At 49.9% G+C, this 18,169-nt stretch overlaps 1 protein-coding gene across 1 annotated transcript in view; it reads right to left on the bottom strand.

Moving 5' to 3' along the window:
* Positions 1–18,169, bottom strand: part of LOC148392535 (forkhead box protein O6-like) — a 33,800-nt gene that overhangs the window by 2,817 nt on the left and 12,814 nt on the right. Inside the window, exon 2 of the mRNA XM_088387458.1 lies at positions 1–1,052. This exon is cut by the window's left edge and continues 2,817 nt beyond it. Within this exon, the coding sequence (XP_088243584.1) occupies positions 1–1,052 (1,052 nt within the window). The remainder of the gene's footprint in view (positions 1,053–18,169) is intronic.

The raw sequence follows: 18,169 nt of genomic DNA, 5'->3' as shown, positions 1-18,169 counted from the left end.
GTGTGGTTGTGGCCCACGCGACTCAAGCTGTGATTGTGAACGGGCGTATGGCTGTGAGTTCTGTTGTGGCTGTGACTGTGAGGTCCGTTGTGGCCTTCGTGGTGCCCCCCGGTGTGGTGGCTGTGAGCGTTGGTGCCGTTGCACGGCATCAAGGAATGGCCTTCCCTCTTCAGGCCCAGCATCATTTCCTTGGGGCAGTACGGCTGCCCGGCCGAGCCTCCCGTCAGGAGACTCTGCAGGGCGTTGGTGCCGGAGTATGTCCGCATGGTTCCCGAGAACCTGGCTGGCTTATTCTCTTGGATAGTTTGCATGGGTGAGTGGTGGCGCATCATGCCCATGCCTGACGTGCTGTAGCCACCTGAACCGTAGGAGGACTGGCCCTTCACTGCAGAACTGTAGTGGTAGATGGCCGTTTGGTGCTTATGTCTGCCAACAGAGGGATGCTGCTGCTGTTGCTGTGAGTGATGGTGATGATAGCTGTCCTCCATCAGCTGTTCATCCAGACTGATGGCACCTGTCAGGCTTGCCAGCTGAGGCAATTGCTCAAGGGGAGGACAGCGGTTGCCCGCCCCCATGGATGGAGAGCGGGCGGTGGGCGATGGGTACAGGTGGGGGGAGGTGGAGCAGGACAGGCCTCCCTCATCTGGTTCCTCTGGTTCCCCCTCCGCCAGGATGGGCGACAGTCGCCCGCTCAGGGTGGAAGCTGACGAGCTGGCCCTGGAGTGGAGATCAGTCCAGGCGTCAAACTCGCTGTCCGTCACAGACGTCACCCCGGAACCAGGCAGGCCTTTATGCGGTGGGCTGCCCTGGTCAGGAGAGCCAGCGACGGCAGAGCCTGCTCCTATTCCGGGGCGTCCCACCCGTTTGCCTCGAATGCGACCTTTGCTCTTGAGATATTTGGTGCTGTTGTCCATGGAGACGGCTCGCCGCCTCGGAGCCTTGCCCATCTTCCCTCCATCGGGGTTCAACATCCACCAGGAGCTCTTCCCTGTGCCCTCGTTCTGAACGCGGATGAAGCGGGTGTGCAGGGACAGGTTGTGGCGGATGGAATTCTGCAGGGACATGGAAGGAAAAAAGCAATATTAATTAAAACCCCCGAGATGGCAATTGTACACAAGATTGCGGTCAGCGCTCAAAGTGACACTTTGGCATTTGTGTCAATTTCATCGGATTGTCAAGTTACGACAGAGTTATGTTCCTATGGCGGCGACATAATCAGAACTGGTATGAGCCTTGTATGCATTCTAAAGTATCTCACTGTGTTTCAAAAACATACATTAAGATCATTGGGGATGGTCTGGGCGGGCGTCACTCTCGACTGACAGATGGACTGACAGTGGAGGGTATGCCCAGTCTGTCATCTTCAGGCTGGTGGGATCACCTTCAACACTAGTCTTTCAAGATGTCGGAACGTTTTGACATCAAAACTATCGGTCCCTCTCGGGTCACTTTCATATTTGGTGCAATCCGCGTCAAGCAAAGTCACGGTGTCGTCAAACAGTGAAAAATACAAAGTGCTTGAGTGGACGGCAGCAGCCGACGAGGCGCTCCGATCGGACCCCGTCAGCCAGCGCCAACCCGAAACGTCTTTCGAGGCTCTCAGCACTTGTCGGTCCTCCCACTTTGCTTGCCATCAATCCTGCTGTCCTCCTCTACATCTCCATTGTGAGCTGCTGCGAATGTTTGAAGTCTGCGCCAGGCTGGCTTGGCGCCAGCCGTTGCTCTCCGAATGTATCAGGAGACTGAGCTGGGGGCAAGGAAGGCTAATGGATGTATCCCAATTTCCAATATCTGTTGCCTCTGCCAATTTCATTCCTCCATTTTTTCCCATCTCCATCACAATCCTCAGTTTCTATTCTGTCAGCGAGTGCTTCTTTTTTTTAGGGGGTGTCGCTTCTTATTTGCCACATTTCTGTGCCCACAACAATCATTCTCTACGTCTGCTTACAATTGCTGCGCCGTCAATTATGCAGTGTGTCACCAATTACTTTCCCATTATCCTGGCAGCGTGTAGAGTCAGCGAGGATCGCATTTTTGGATTATCATTTACATTTCAAGGATTGCCGGATGCTCAAGTTCCCGACGCGTGGCAGAGGCACTCGCCGCAAAATTTGACTTTTTTTTATTTTTTTGGCGAGCCAAACGCTTTGACGCTCCAGTCGGAAAAGTATCAAAAATAAGAGGAGCACCCCTGCGGTTTGGGAATCTAGCACTACAATGGCTTTATTGAGATTGAGGGTGACGCTCACTTCCACCATCTCCATTATGTCGCAGATTATTTGTATTCACGGCGAAGTGCGCGCCGGGGAAACAAAATAAATCAAATTGTGGCAGAGAACACGCAGGGAGGAAGAGAGAGAGAGAGAGAGGGAGAGAGAGAGAGAGAGAGAGAGAGAGGGAGAGAGAGAGAGAGAGAGAGAGAGAGAGGAACTGAATTCAGGTGATCTGTGAATGCCTCCTTGGGTTATCTCGCTGTGACACCTCCGGCGGCGCAACGCGGCGCGGCACCATGGCAACCGGGTAAACGTGCAACGCTAGAACTATATCATATTGTGGTGAGTGCGAGAGATGTGGGGGGATGGGCGGTGGTGGAGGATGCGGGAGGTTCTTTTGATGCCGCTCCTCCAACACTAAACAGCCTTTCATCTCGGCTGTGCAAAGGCCCGCAGGGGACGCCCGCTCCCTGCTACTGACGGCTTCTTGACGCGCCAACTATTCCACACACCCCTCCCAAAAAACGTCCCTCATCCTCCCCCCTTCAACCTATCACGCCGCTCTAAATCTCCCCCATCATATGCTGCCTAAAGTGAAATCTAGCGTCACCCAACCTTGACTTCCAAGAAAAGACTGCACCACCGTGGTTGTATTTGTGTTGGATTTTTTTTCTCAATGTTGTGCAAGTAAGGCTGTTTGAGATTCAAGTTGACCATCTGAGAGTCAGTGGGGGGGGCAACCTTGGCCGAGCAGCACTTGCACTTGGGGCTGAAACTCTGCGTGACCCGCCTGATTCAAATCTCAATTTGATCTCCGTGTGAGGGAAGAGCAGCCGCACTAAACTTGGAGGGATTTGCTGTCATCCCAAACCCTCTTTATCTGATGAATCCACCTGCTAGAGAGATTTGGGAGATTTCAGAGGGCGGCCAGCCATGACGCTCGTCATCCACGTTGGCGAGGCTCCCCGCGCCACCTTTCTGCTTTCAACGTAGAAGATGGGGGCACGTTTGCAGGTGGCTGCGTGCCACATTTCTGCCTCGTGAGCCGGGAGGGGGCAATTTGGCCGAACGATGGCCCTCACGGCCCCCAAAACAGGCAGTCGCTACTAATCCCTCTCTATCCCAGCGTAATCCCAGACAATCCTGAGCTAATCCCAAGTCGATTCAGGGGCACTCCCAGCTGGGCGTCTCGCAGAGCCATGACGGGTCAGCGGCGGTCAGCTCAGCTATACGGCCATTAAATATGACGGGAGAGCGAGCCTATCAAAGGGCATCCTTCCAATTCCAGGAGGGTCATTTCAAATCTGAGTCACTACGGCTACGTTTGCACTGCGGATCAATTCCAATTTTTTGCCCAATTTTTCATGGGCTTTACAGCTCAATTTGTAGCTGAAAGTTGTCTTTTCATCATGTTAAATATTTTTTAAGCACTGAATAGTTTCAGGATAGTAAAAATCAGTGCTAGCAATTCTGATTCAGCATCTGATGCGGCAATTTCCGACTTGATGTTGGCTCTGAAAGTGGCATTTTATACTTTTTGAATTTCTCAAACAATAGTATTGGATTGGATTGAATCACCCGCAAAAATATAGGACTTAACGTTCAACTTATTTTCACATATCTCGTCTTTTTAGAGAGATAGAGATTTGATGATGTGGTGAGACTGAAATGTTTGGAAATTCAGCCACCTTCCGTCCTTGAGTGGGGCCTAGCAAGCTTTGCCACATTTTCACCCCTTTCAGATTGAATAGAATAAAATCAAAAACTTTATTATGTATTAAATATTCATCGAATGGAAATTTCTCCTGCAGCCCCCCGGCTCGCCGAGGCAGACAAATGAAGCCGGCAGAAACATACAATGACAGGGGAACACACACATCACACGCTCGGGTCCGGGAAGCTACTTCCTATTCAAATCACCCCCACACAACCCCCTTTAATACAACGGGCCTTCGAGAAAGGCCGCTAAATAATTAATGAAGCGGCGGCGGGGTCTATACAGATGCACTTTCTGCCGCCATAATATTTTTGGGGGGTGGCGGGGGAGGAGAGGGGAGTGGTTGTTATGGTTTGCAGGCCAGCACACAGCAAGTGAATTGGGTCAAAGGAGGATCATATGGTTATATGGTAAAAGAGGATAAGGTAATTGAGAGGGTCCAATCACAGCCAATTAAAGTGAACAAGATTCTCCTGGCTGATCAGAATCAACTCTCATTAGGCTTTAAACATCCAGACAGATGATTTGGCACAATAGACAGCAATCCATCTGATTGGCTGCTTTGTGCGCCAATTAAAAGCTTGACAGCAAAAAAGGAGGAGAGCTGGGAAAGTCAGCGGACAACTCTGGTTTAAGGGTTTATACCCACATGCAAAACGAGACTGAAAGGAAACGTGACATGATCGTGTTGAGAGTGGCGTAGTTTTTTTTTTAACACAGTCACGAAGCAAGAAAATACTAGCTTAGCGTGTTAGCTTGACTGTCAGCTGGGATAGGATCCGGCACGCCCGCGACGCTTGAAGATAAATGAATGAAAAACAAAAAGTACTTTGATGCTGCTATGAGAGCACCATAATCTTGACTATTAAGAGTACGTTTGGAAAATTAAAAAGACATGAGTGGATGGTGGGAGTTTACTGTAGAAGTACTTCATTCAGGGTTGCCGTGGCAATGATGAGGAGGGGGGGGCAAATGATGTTAAAGCCATTATTTAAAGGTCAAATGATCTCACATTGTTGCTTGGGCTCAATGATTGGGCCAAGGGTTCGTTACGTCTGCTCCGATGATTTGTGGGGGATAACCTGACTGGCACGGTGGCGGCAGCTGCGCTCTGAGGTACGGGCGGGATGGGAAAATTGAGGTGCCGTAAGGGGCCCTTGTCCCAGGCACACAAAGGGGTGCCCTCCAAATGCCCCCCGCTCAATCCACCCCCAAAAAAGAAGCGGGTCAAACGGGAGGTCTGGGAAGAAAGCGCCGGGCCCCGATGGAAGCCGGCTGAAGGGTGAAGCGGCGCGCCGGGCTGGGCCGTGCCCCACTAAGAAACGCAGCAGCTGCTCTTGTAGTGGCACCGGCGATAGCTGCTTGCCACACTCCACTGGTACTGGCCCAGCATTTTGCACGCAGAATGGAGCCATTATGTCTCGGTCAAAAGGGGCATCCCCCTGCATGGCGCGCATTCATTTGATGGGGCTAAATCAAGAGGGGCTAACACAAGCGCTAACTGTGTTTATTGTGATTTTGTGTGTGTTTGTGTGTGCGTGTGTGTGTGTGTGTGTGTGTGTATGCGCGCATATGCGTGCGTGTGTGTGTGTGTGTGTGTGCACAAGGCGGCAGGGATCAGGGGAACGGTGGAGTGAAGAGTGGGGGGTGCAGGAGGGGGGGGGCTCTCAACACAGGGACAGTTTTGTTCTGCGCAGGAATGAGTTTTGTCAGCTAAGCCTGTCTCCGGGCTATGGGTGGAAATTAGCGCCGGCTAAATATTCGCTTTCCCTGATTGATGTCACGGCTGACGTTGTCCCCCCCATTTGAAGGGAAATAAAGAATTGAGGGGATAAATAGGGACAGGGTTGTTGAGGGGGGGGGAGCGGCGTCTGTGGGAGCCTCCAATGAGGTCTAAAGGGCTGCACAGATATGACACAAAGGAGCCGAGACAATATGTCGTCGCGGCGACAAGTAGCGAGACTATGAAGCAACAACACAACATGGGGACCGTTTTGCGTGCGCGAGCGAGAGACGTACTAGCGATTTGCCTGAGCGGCTCCGAGCGAGATGATTAAAATCCCTTTAGGAGGCTTCTTTAAGAGAGACAGATGGGCAGGGCGGCCTGTTTTTGGAAGGCAATCAAATTGAAGAGATTAAAAATAGGCCGGTCGTCTATTAGGAGGTGAGAAACAGTTACTCGTCTGCCACACGACACCATCACCCCTGCAAGCGCAATCAAGCTGCTATTACTGCCACCGGGGGCCGCATTGCATCAGCAGGCGCTCTGCTCAACGGCACCGGTGGTCATTTCTTGAGAAGAAAGCTGGCCAAGCGTGTCTCCAGACCCGAACCCTATGGAGTAAGCTATTCTTTTTATGTTGCATATGTAAGTTCTCCAAATGTTTGAAGAGTTATCCAATGTCACATTTTTTTTCTTTCTCAAGTACAATCAAAAAGGTTTTCCCATCCAAACCACAGCACACAGCGCACATGAGTGTTATTAGACAGCTTAAGCAGCAGATATGTCAATCTATCTTTTCACAGCCATCGCTTTGAATGCTTTTTAAGCCGATTTACCCGCAGTGTCCGCATCCCAACCAGGGCACGTGTGTGCAAATGAAATAACGGCGACGGATACGAGTGCCTTTCAGCTGGCAAAATTACGCCTGAGCACAAGGTTCACAAAGATATTCGAGCCTTGCGTCGATATTTAGGGCCGGATAAATATTTTTTATTTATTTATCTTTATTTATTTTTTATTTATTTATATTTATATGTTTTTTTTATATATATTTTGGGGGCATGTTGGAGCCTATCCCAGCAGTCATCGGGCAGTAGGCGGGGAACACCCTGAACCCTTTGCCAGGGCACACAGAAACGAACAACCATCCGCACAAATTCACACCGAGGGGCGATTTGGAGTGTTCAATCAGCCTACCGTGTTTTTGGGATGTGGGAGGAAACCGGGGTACCTGGAGAAAACCCACGCAGGCATGGGGCAAGCATGTGAACTCCACACAGGGAGGGCCGGAGGTGGAATGGAACCAGCACCCTCCTAACTGTGAGGCGGTCGTGTGCCATTGTGCCGCCCTGTTTTATACATATTTATTTTTATTTTATAATTATATATATTTTTTACAGTGAATTAAGCAGGCCCCCAAACTCCTAAATTTGAACTTGAAATGTGTACATATTCTTGTGAAAAAAAAAGAATTGTAGGGATTTTAGGGGTCCTGCAATGAAAATAAAAAATCGTGACGTGGCTTCCCTGGGCTCCCGTTCTAGTCAAGTTGACTGAGTTTGTAGAGTGGAGTGATTGGAAAGGTGCTCCATATCCGCCCACATTATTGCGCAACACGGCGGGAGTGCCATTTAGGAAAAGCCAAAAGCGTCGCTCGCTTGCCGGATCAGGAAGTGGCCGTGGAGAGGGCCCTGTAATGGAGTTGGTGGGGGATTCCTGCCTGACTCCGCACTAATTGCAGCCAAGCGTTGGCTGGCCGTCAGCCGCCCCTGGTGCCAAAGGCAAGCGTTGGCATCAGGCGACGACCACAGTGGCGGCGAGGCGGGGCGAAGGGCCGCCGCGGCTTTGGGGGCTAAAAATAGACGCGGACAGATTAGCGGAGCATCTGAGACCCGGACAGGGGATCGGAAAATCCACTCGGCTAATGCCAGGGACAGCTGAGTGTTGCCGGTGGGCGTAAAGGGGACACAATCTGGGCCTCGCATCTGACACCCACGCATGTTAAAGCAGAAAAAAAACTAAGTGTTGTGGTGGACACACAGAGCTGCTTTTCTTTTTCTCTCTTTTTTTTTTTTTGTGTTAGCGCCGCTACCTGCAAGGGAGGCCGAGCTCACACCCACCCACGGAGGATTCACACAACAGGTGTTTGGGCTCGGCCACCTGTGGGGCCGGCAGCCTGCTCGCACTTCGCACGCTCGGTGCCGAGGGAGCAAACTAACATTTTCCACTGAGCTTGCCATGCCTGGAGACCAGGCGCTTTATGAGCGTTGTTGCTGTTTTTTTTTTTTTTTAACAAGATGGGCAGAATCTGAACGTGCGAGCCTTCACAGGTCCACGTGTGCACCTGTGTGTCGAAAAGGCGTCATTATTTATACTCGAGAGCGCTTTAATAGCCAACAGACGCGGTGTGGATTTGATTATGCCGACTTCATCTACATTCATGCCGTTTCTTTCATTTATTTTGGTTTTTCCCGGCCGCGTGTACTCTCATTCAGAACGAGATTCTAATTGGCCTCGTGCGAAAGGTCAGCCGCGACCCCACAAAAAGCAGAGGAGCCACTGAATGTGCGCGTGTACGGAAATTTGAGCAAGCACCGCCACCGACTCGACACTGAAGGGCCGTACCTCAACAATCATCAAGGAAGAAGCTCGTTGCCAAGGCGCGAGAACTCGTTACGCAACAGTTTGGTGGCCTCGCTTGTGACTTTTCCAAGCTGTAATCCATCACTCACTAGATGAGGAACTTTGGAATCGGCACAAGCTTCAGAAACGTCGTCTCTCGGTGACGGCGGCGACGGAACTCACAAGAACTTCCCAGCAACTTGCATCTCACTTGCAATGGTCCAGACTCGTAAAACGGGGCACTTTGAAGTCAAAGTACCACAGTCAATGAATCTTTCGACATCAGACCAAGCTGCTGATGCAATTGTGCTGCTTCTGCCGAGCGCAAACAAACTCAAATCGTGTTTTATTTCTTTACTGCCTTTTTTTAGCCTCCTCCCTATCTCATTGGTAATGATGAGAATCTCATTTCCCACGTTCCAAAGGTCAGCGAACACCTCTGATCACACTTTAATGAACATCATTCTCGGCATTTAATTCAATTTGGCTCGCCGCTGCCGCACTGAAATTCCTCGCACTGCCCCTTTAATCGCATTCCGCCGTGTCAGAATAAAGCACAATACCGCGCACATCACTGAGGGTGAAGTGAAGTCAGTCAAGAGCTAGTTTGGGTTACATGTTAAGAAAATAAGCTTCTTAATTTTGCGCTCTCAGTTAAAGTGGCGGGAATAAAACACGCACACACTGAAGTGACACAAAGCCTGGCACACCGGGCACACTCATTACGGCAATGCCAAGCTACCAGTTGCTAAGGAGACCTGTGGGAGAAGGAGGGTTCCTTGTTGTTGCCATAGCAGCCAGCTCGCTCCCTGCCAGCCAGCTCCCTCGGGGTGGGGGAGAAACAGCGCCAGAGGTGGAAGGGAGGTGGGGGGGTGAAGTAGGTACAGAGGTAGGGGGCGGTGGCGGAACTTCATTAGGCCTGCCCCACGTGAGCACCCGCTTGCGCAAAAAGAGGACAATGAAACAAAGTGGACGAGAATGCCGAGAGGAACGCCCACTTGGAAGTTGCTTGAGAGGCAGAGGTCGAGCAAGGCTGCGTGCATGTTCGTTTGTGTGTTTTCTCCGCGACGACCTTGACCTTCAGATCCAGACGCCCCACCCCACCCTCTAAAGGCAGACGCGCATCACTTTGTACGCAAAAAGATTTTTAGTGACTGTCAAAGATACAGTTTGAGATGCTAGCCTTTTTGCATGATCGATGATCGATTCATAGTCTAATTTATTTATATTTTAACTGCAGTTTTTAGGTATTATTTTTCTATGCATCCAGAAATGCTTTGATGATCACGAAATCTGTAACAGAAAAACCAAGTTTCGGTTTCCTCACTTAAGACACTGACGTATCTGCGACGTTCAATGTGGTCGTGCGCAGTCTACCATTAAACACATTCAAACATCTGTTTTTTTCTTTTTCTGTGTACCTTCCAAAAGTCCACAGCAATTAAAAGTTGTCTTAATTTTAATTAGCTGCAGAATGAGCTCACCAGTTAACATCTCGGCAACCCGTCCAGTCAAGTTATTGATTTGATTGTGCAGGAAGCCTCTCAGGTCAGGAATCAATTTTCCTATTTGTCCTTTTATGGTCATAGCTGCAATTTGAATACGCCGCAAAGATGACGGTCAACGCCGGCCGCTCGGTTAATGAGGTTCAGATCAACACGATAAGTGACTTGCCGTCACGGCCGCTGCGCTCATTATGTTTCCGCAAGCTGATGACGTGCCCACGCTTTTTCCCCTTGTTGTTGTTTGTTACTTTTTGTGTCTGTGTCTGAAAGTTTAGCGTCAAATTGAGGGAAATGTCAAAATGCCAAATGTCTCCTCTCGGACTTAAACGAGCGCCTTTAAGTCAGCGAGCGGCTAATGAGCGTCTATTCTCGACAATGCCGCCGCTGTTTTTGTTTATGACTTCAGCGACAAGGATGGTAAAAAAAAAAAAAAAAAATACTGAAGAAAAAAGGATGGTTGGGGATAAATCAGGAAAATCTGGCGGCATTTTTAAGAGGCGTGCTACGAGACCGGCGCATCGTTTGCAAAATGATTCAGGACCTGATTCTATGTGCACAATGAGAACGTTTAGGCTGAATTTACTTCCCCTGCTTCGAGTGACGACATTCCCACTTTTTGCTTTCACTTCCGCTTCGTCTTATTCAATTAGGTTTTTTTTCCTCACGTTTTGTTTCAATTCAAAGGACATTGTGCTGCTCCTTCTGATGTATCCACATTGGCCACCTGGGGCAGCATAATACAGTCATGGAGCGTGTCAAAACTCCTCTGCAGCATTCTACAAAGAGGATTTGAGTAATGGGCAGGTTGCTGAAATGGTTCTAATACCGCCAAGCAGATGATACTGTTAGCACGTCTGTGGCGTTTTGCATGTTTTGTTAGCATTAAGCTAAATATAGCCAAGTTCTCAGGCAACGCGCAGTGCTTGGATCTGGAGTCTTTGCTTGTAAGTCAAAGCGGTAAGACAACTTCCAAGTTGGGTCCCTCATATCTCAAGGCTTGCCATTGCTTGGACTTGCTGGGTGAGTCCAGTCTGAGAGAAACCACTTGGCAGCACAGCCAGGGTGAGAAAAACCTGCTTCATACTTGGCACGTCACATCGATGTTGAATGCCCCCGTGCGCACAAGAGCCCCTTGACCCCGCTTATCAAATCATCTTCAGCAATGTCTCCTGACATATTGGTGACTGGTCCTTTAATCAACACAGGGCCCGCGCGAGCCTCGCGGCCCATCCGATAAGCCGCAATCGATCCTCTGCGCTGGCTATTTTTGTCCACTGCGAGCATTTTAGCTTTTTGTTTACTAAACCAATTTCACACAGATCAGATGAGATTAAGAGTTTAAAAAAGAAGAAGAAAAATGAACTAACAAGTTGTTGTTGCTAAATTCCCGCAAGCCCGCATATCCGGTACACAGCAAAAAGGAATGAGGGGGAATTCCCGCTTATGTTTCCTTTTAGTGGACATCATCATGTGCTTGTACGCTCAGAAAATATCAAATGGCAATGTAGCACGCATCTAAACAACCAATGAAAAAAGGCTGTTAACTGCATTCTGGACTGCCTCAAATTGATTGAAAGCGATAAGTGTCCATCAATCTGTCCATTTGCTACGGAGTTCGTTGTCGTTTGGGTGGCAGCTGAGCTGGAGCCGACCCCGGCTGACGCATGGGCGTGTATCGAAAAAAAAAGTCACAACAGTTTAGGAGTTGCACATCAGACATTTCCATATTAGGGAGATCAGTCTCTGACGGTGAAAGTCGCTAAATGTCGCTAATGACAGAGACGAGTCTCTCACTTTTCACAGACAGCAACGAGTTGCTTGTAATTGTTGACGGTAAATTCCGGAGAAGTGCAGACATGCATCACAGATAACGCGATTTGTTGCATCAAACTCTTCCTATTAGTTTTATGCCAATTTTAGCTCAAGTTATCTCATTTGGTCTTCAGGTGGAGCGTAACCAGCGCCCGACATGGTTTGATACCACCGCACACTCTTGCACCCCCCCCCCCCCCTGCCCCCGTTTGAAGCTGGCATGAGGACGATGAGATCCGGGGAGGCGCCTCTCATCTGAGGGGAATGAGGATGCTTGCGAGAGGGTGGGGGGTTGTAAGGAAATGCTCAAGTACCCCCTCCCCACCGAGCTCCGTGAAACAAAAAAGCGCCCAATTAAGTCAGTTTGAGTTAAGGTCTTTTTGTGTGTGTTTATTGTGAGCGGGGCGGGGGATTGAACTGTGGATGCAATAAATGGAAATAAGGGGGAAATACGCTAAGTAGCTGAGACTATCTAAAAGGCGGCAGTGTATATGTGTGGGGGGGGGGCAAGGGGGAGGCTTGCTTTTTCCTTTGCTTGTTGTGTCCCATCACCCCATTCTCCCGCCTTGGAGGGCCAAAGCGGGCTCTCAGCTCCTCGACGGGAGACGCTGAAATATTAATCGCCACGCTCCAGCCGCCGACGAGCGAACACAATCGCTTCAAACTCCCACCCTAATGAGTGTGTTCATGAATGGCTAATGCGCACAGATGGGTGGCTGATGACGGGATGGCTCGCAACGGGGAGGAGGCTGTATGTGTGTGTGTGTGTGTGTGTGTGTGTGTGTGTGTGTGTGTGTGTGTGTGTGTGTGTGTGTGTGTGTGTGTGTGTGTGTGCGCGTGCGTGTGTGGGGGGGGGGGCGTAGGAAGAAGAGGTGGGGGTTGTGGAAAGTGAAATTTAGGCAGGGAGCAGGGATGCTAGCTGCGTGGGGTAGGGGAGGCACAGGCACGCCGTGACCTTTTAAAAGCCTCCTGAAAACTTAATTAAGACTAACCCTTCTCTATACTCTCTTCATCACACACACACACGCACACACACGCACACACACACACACACACACATACAATAGCGATAGCATTAGCACGAAAGTGGATGACGACGAGCTCCGTTACTCCCCGTTTGGGATGCCCACAAACTGCCCGGCTCAAGAACAGCTTCCACCACCAAGCTGTGAAATGCAAGTTGCATGGGGTTAATGTGCAAGTGCAATCTGTGCAGTGCCCACATGTAAATCCTCGCTCGGCTACCATATGACCGCCAAGACAATCAAAACTAATATTCTAAGCACAAGTGTGTCTTGATTATTGTGCGCTTATATTGATATCTACCTCAACACATGCGCTTGCGCCTCTCATCTGAGACTTGAGCCCTTTGCACACACAAACGGATAAGCAAAACGTCAGTAAAGGACGAGTGCAGACTTTTCATGTTCTCATCTCAAGTTAATCGAATACACAGCTCGACATTAAAACTGCACGAAGCGCTAAGTACATCCTTACTCACCCCCCGCGCGGCCGCAACTCATAAAAAGTGAACGAGCCGCCGCAGAATAGTCGATTCACCCGAATTGACGTTCGGCGGCTTCAGAGTGCGGCGCGAGGGGGTCCGTGTCTGCTTTACGACAGCCCTGACGTTTGCAGAAGAGAAGGCGCCCCTCGCTTGCTGCTGTGCTCGGAGCCTGTCATTGGATTGTTTTATTAAGCAGACAAGATTTGGCCCTCAAAACTTCAGAATTCATCCTGTTGCTTTAGTCACGCTCGCCTCTGCTCGGAACGCGACGTTCGCCATGCATGCTTCTTGCTGCCTTTTGACTTCCAGGTGACGTCAGAGCCCTAACGTCGCGCCTTTGCGAACCGAGGATCACTCGGTGAGGGGAGAATAGATGCACTCGGGGTGTTGGAAGGTTGGTTGGGGTGGGGGGCGTCAAAATGCCATGGCCATGAAAGCTCGCATTTGCTCTAATTTCCTCGCTGACGTCACGTGCAGCAAAATGCGGGTTACCGCGTCATCCCAGAACGTTTCCGCGGAGGCCACCTGGGGATTAAGAGCAAGCCACGCGTATGCAGACGCACATGCACGAAACGCGCGCGCACGTATACACATATGCAGCAAAGTGCATCTAATTAGAGGCGTGAGATGCTCTGACCTAATTCCTAACCTCTCCTCCGCCGCAGCCAGTCTCGGGGCCTGAGCTCGCATCGGTTGGATTAGGCGGGAAAATGGAGAGTGGCGCACAGTGCGGGAGTGGGAGCGCGATGGGATTCCGGCGGGGAAGGCGAGGGTGGTAATGGATTCATACAGGGGACGCTGACATATTTTCAACACCGTATTTATGCAAACAGTGGGCTGGGCTGTTACGCAAACTGTAGACGGATGGCAGGCATCTCGTTGGGGAGGCCCTTTCTTGTGTAAATGCATTTTGGAGCCGTGTCTGGATTTTCACATATGGCGGGTGAGTCCGGAACGTACCCCACACAATAAATGGAGGGTCTTTGTACCTAAAAAATTGTCCAGTTGCATGGCGTGCCACTATTATGCGTCATCACACGTTCAAGACCCCCAGCGGGCAAGCTTGCCGGGATCACCTTGATGTCCCCTGATGGTCTGTCTGTCCGTCACATGGAAATTCACACTGACAGACGCGGGCGTATTTAAAGTGAAGGTGCGTGACAGGGGAGAGGGGTGAGGGGTGGGGCAGCATGTGTGCCAAGTGAGAGACTCGCTGACACACATCTGTCAGCATCTTTGCATGAGATGATACACGCGTGTGGAAAGGTGCTGCACCTTTGCATTTTGTGTGTGTGTGCGTGTGTGCATGCGTCCGTGCGTGTGTGTGTGTGTGTGTGTGTGTGTGTGTGTGTGTGTGTGTGTGTGTGTGTGTGTGTGTGTGTGTGTGTGTGTGTGTGTGTCATAGCTCTCCTGGAAGGAACGGGGGCAGGAAGGGAACGGGGTGGAGGGGTTGTTCGGCTGCAGCAGCAGCAGCAGTTTCCGCCTGAGTGCGACTGTCAGTGGGCATCAGTCAGCCCAGCAGTGTGGCAGGACACGAGGATCATTAGTGGAGACGGAGGAAGCGAGAGAGGACGCCAGAGTGGAGTTGTGGGGAAAAGGGGAGAAAAGGGGGCGGGCAGGCAGGCGAGCGGCTGTGTGAGTCGACCGCCGCGTCTTAATATCCCGTCTTGAGAGCATTACGCACACGGCACTGCACTTTCCTCTCAGTCACGCTATCGGCCCCTGTGCCGAGATCCCGGTCGGGGCCTCCCTCACCATGCACCTCCCCTCGTCCCGGCTGTCCTCTCTCAAGACGTCCTCACTTAAGATAAGAGGAGGTGCATCGCAGGTTTGCGCGCCACCATTTTTTTTTGTCCGCTCCACATCTTACCTTGAGCTTATCCTCTCGGCTACTTGACCCGCCGCTAACCGCAACGAGGTGGAACAGCTGTGCGACACATGTTGGCAGACGTACCCAGCGTGGACGGGACGCCGGGTCGCGCCACAAAGGGGAGTGAACATCGTGTCGGTGGGAATTTGGGGGGTGATGGACACGAGAGCTAATTTGCTGGCTTGCCATCTCGTCATTATAGGTTAGCACAAAATTGGACAGTCTGTCCAAAGGCTGGCAATGGACACAAACAAGTCTGGTTGAAATGGTCACTTGACCCGGTTCTGGAGAAATTGCACCTTTGGGGTAATTGAAACTTATTATAAGACATTTTTGAAGACCAAAAATAACATTCTCAGTGTCGATGTACGTGCCTTTAGGAGGCGGGGCGTGGTGGGCTGTCATAGCATGTCCTTTCCCACAAGGGAGGGGCATAAAAAGACACCGGTATGATATAAGTCATCAAGTGAGGGCACGAACCAACACTGCAGAAAAGCTTCATGAAAGTAAAACGTGTGATTCTCAGCACCTGACCTGACACAACAAGGCGGGAAATTGAGGACGACTGCATAAAGTTCACAAAAACAGTCCAGCAACAAAAACAGAATTCATCAGAGCCTCAACAGATGCTTGATACAAACTAGCATACTGTCAAGACACGGCACGTCACGATGGGAAACTATCCTTAAATGGCAATTACACTGGCTGAATTTCAATTCCCCGTGGCAAACTATTGAATAGGCTGTAAAAGGTTGCTAGCAGGAAGGAGCGTGAAAGCTTTTCCTGCTGGTTGGTCAAATGCTGTTAGTGCTCTGAAATCAGTGCGCCTGGTGGACGTCACAGCGTCGCTACCCCTGAGCTCAACGTCTTTTCCCATTCAAGGTGCAGCGTCGGTGGCAAATGGCCGCCACGCAAAACACACCAGATGAACTACTACAGTGTCAAAAAGGCCTTGACAGAGATCTCCTTTATTATAAGGCTGGTGATTGCTCTGCTCATTTATTGGCAGACGCTTGCCAAGACGCATTTCATAAAATGCAAACCTGGAATCTCGTCACTATGTCAGATTACAGCTCCTCAACACTTGTGCCAATATTTGCTAATGAGCCCGTTTCAACTTGCCTTCTGTCTGTCATCCATTTGGCTTCCTTTGCCTCCCTCCTTTCCGGCATGTCCCCACGATCCCTCGGCGGGTCTGCGACCTGCACCGCGATGCCCTATGCTGAAAACCAGACTCAACATGGCTGACATTTACCAAACACGGTGGTGTCTACAAAGCTAACCATGTTAGCGCAAGCGGTAAATCCTCCCCTGGCTCACCGGGATTGCGGGTTCACGGCTCCCGTCTGTTTGCTTTGCTCTCATAGCATTTGCTCCTATGCTAACACTTTTAACGGCCACGTCGGCGGCAGCTCAGATTTAGCTCGTCCTTTAGCATGACGCCATGCTAATGGCTGTATCATCACGAGGTCGCGCCGGTCCAATCTGGCTACACGCCAGACAACCTGGCAGATTAACGTTATTGGCGTCGGACAAACAGAGAACGTGCGAGCGAGCGAGTGGTTGTCAGAGGACGTAGACGGCTCAGAGAAATTAGGACTTGCAATAAATTCTCAATTATTTGGAGGAGCACGGACAATGTATAGGACGGCTACACAGACTTGGGCCTGCCTGGCCGATCTGCTTCAAACAATCACACCGTTCAGTGGAGTCTCAGACACTGAACAAAATCGGGGTGTTTTACCTTCAATCGGTTTGGATTTTAAATTGATCTTGTGAATTTGAAGCAATGATCGAGAAAATGACGTCGAAGCAGCAACTGAGCAATATTTGGATGAACGTTCACTGACTGCTGTAACGTAAACGTAGGTTATCGCGAGCACGATTTCCAGCGTGCACAAGCACAGAAAGCACCAAGGTCAGTGAACGTCTCACAGTCACACACAAACTTGCCCTTGTTCAGTTACCACCTCGACCTAATCACTATTCCAGACGCACCGCCACCTCCTTCTAGACAAGCACACACACGCAAAGAGTCACCCACGGACAAGCTTGACCCCCCTCCTTTCTTTGCAGCCCCCCACCTTCCCTCTCACAGCTACTTGCCACTCATCTAGATTCTCGCGCCGCCACGGAGATCACTTGCGAGGATTTAAGGAATACTCGACTGAGTTGATTGCAGCTATGGGGGTCAGGGAAGCTCAGTGTGTGTGGGGGGGGGGGGTCTTTAACGATTGCACACGTGAGACAAAGACCCTCCATGATTTGCCGTATGACATCAGAGGTGTCACTGCTACACACCCACTCAAGTCGGGGACAAAAAAAACATGAATGACGGCACAGCGTCAAAAACTTTGCATCAGGAGCAAGCCTCAGAAGTTGAGGAATAAACTGCTTGAATTTATTTTTGGGGGAAGACTCCCAAGCATTTTGCAGCCAGAGTTGGCCACAATTTGTAGAGGCTGGTTTCCTCAATGTAAGCTTTTACAGGCGACACATCCACATATTGTTCATAATCACACACACGAAATTAAATAAATAAATGTGAAAAATAATAAAAATAAATAATTAACAGATTATAGCCTAGACTGAGAACTAGACACAAGACCACCACGTACGGAGAACGAACCAATCAGAGGAAAGTTTTTTTTCCCATATCAAATCCAATGCAAACAAAAAATTCCAAAATTGTTGGATATCAATTAAAAAAACTGGACCATTCAAAATCTGTTATTTCTCAGTAACAACTAAAGCTTTGAAGAAGGACATCCTTCATAGCCTGAATTTTCTTACATAAAAGGAACAATCGAAGAGGACATTGAACAAAAAAAATTAGGGTTAAGGTTAGGGTTAGGGTTAGGTCGAATGCACCAGCCTTCCTTCTTCTTCTGCAGGTTTAACTGGCAGTTGGTAAACCATCTTAATGGCTCGCTGGTGCTACCAACTGATTATTTTCTTCAGCCAGCGAGTGATTTCAAAATTCTTGCAATCATGCCGTTGGAGCCTGGCGCTATTGAGTGACGTATTAAACTTTTGGACAATTTGCCAATTTGGAGCGGTGTCAAGAAATATAAAGTAGATGCAATTGAATTGCTTTGTGGGCCACATAAAATGATACGGTGGGCCTGATCTGGGCCTTGAGTTTGACACCTGGGCCTTATGTAACACAATGTGCACCTGCACCCAAAATACACAACACG

This window comes from Syngnathus floridae, chromosome 10 (assembly GCF_059516105.1).
Source record: "Syngnathus floridae isolate MCC-2025c chromosome 10, RoL_Sflo_1.0, whole genome shotgun sequence".
NCBI lineage: Eukaryota > Metazoa > Chordata > Actinopteri > Syngnathiformes > Syngnathidae > Syngnathus > Syngnathus floridae.
This window is presented reverse-complemented; position numbering and strand designations above follow the sequence as displayed.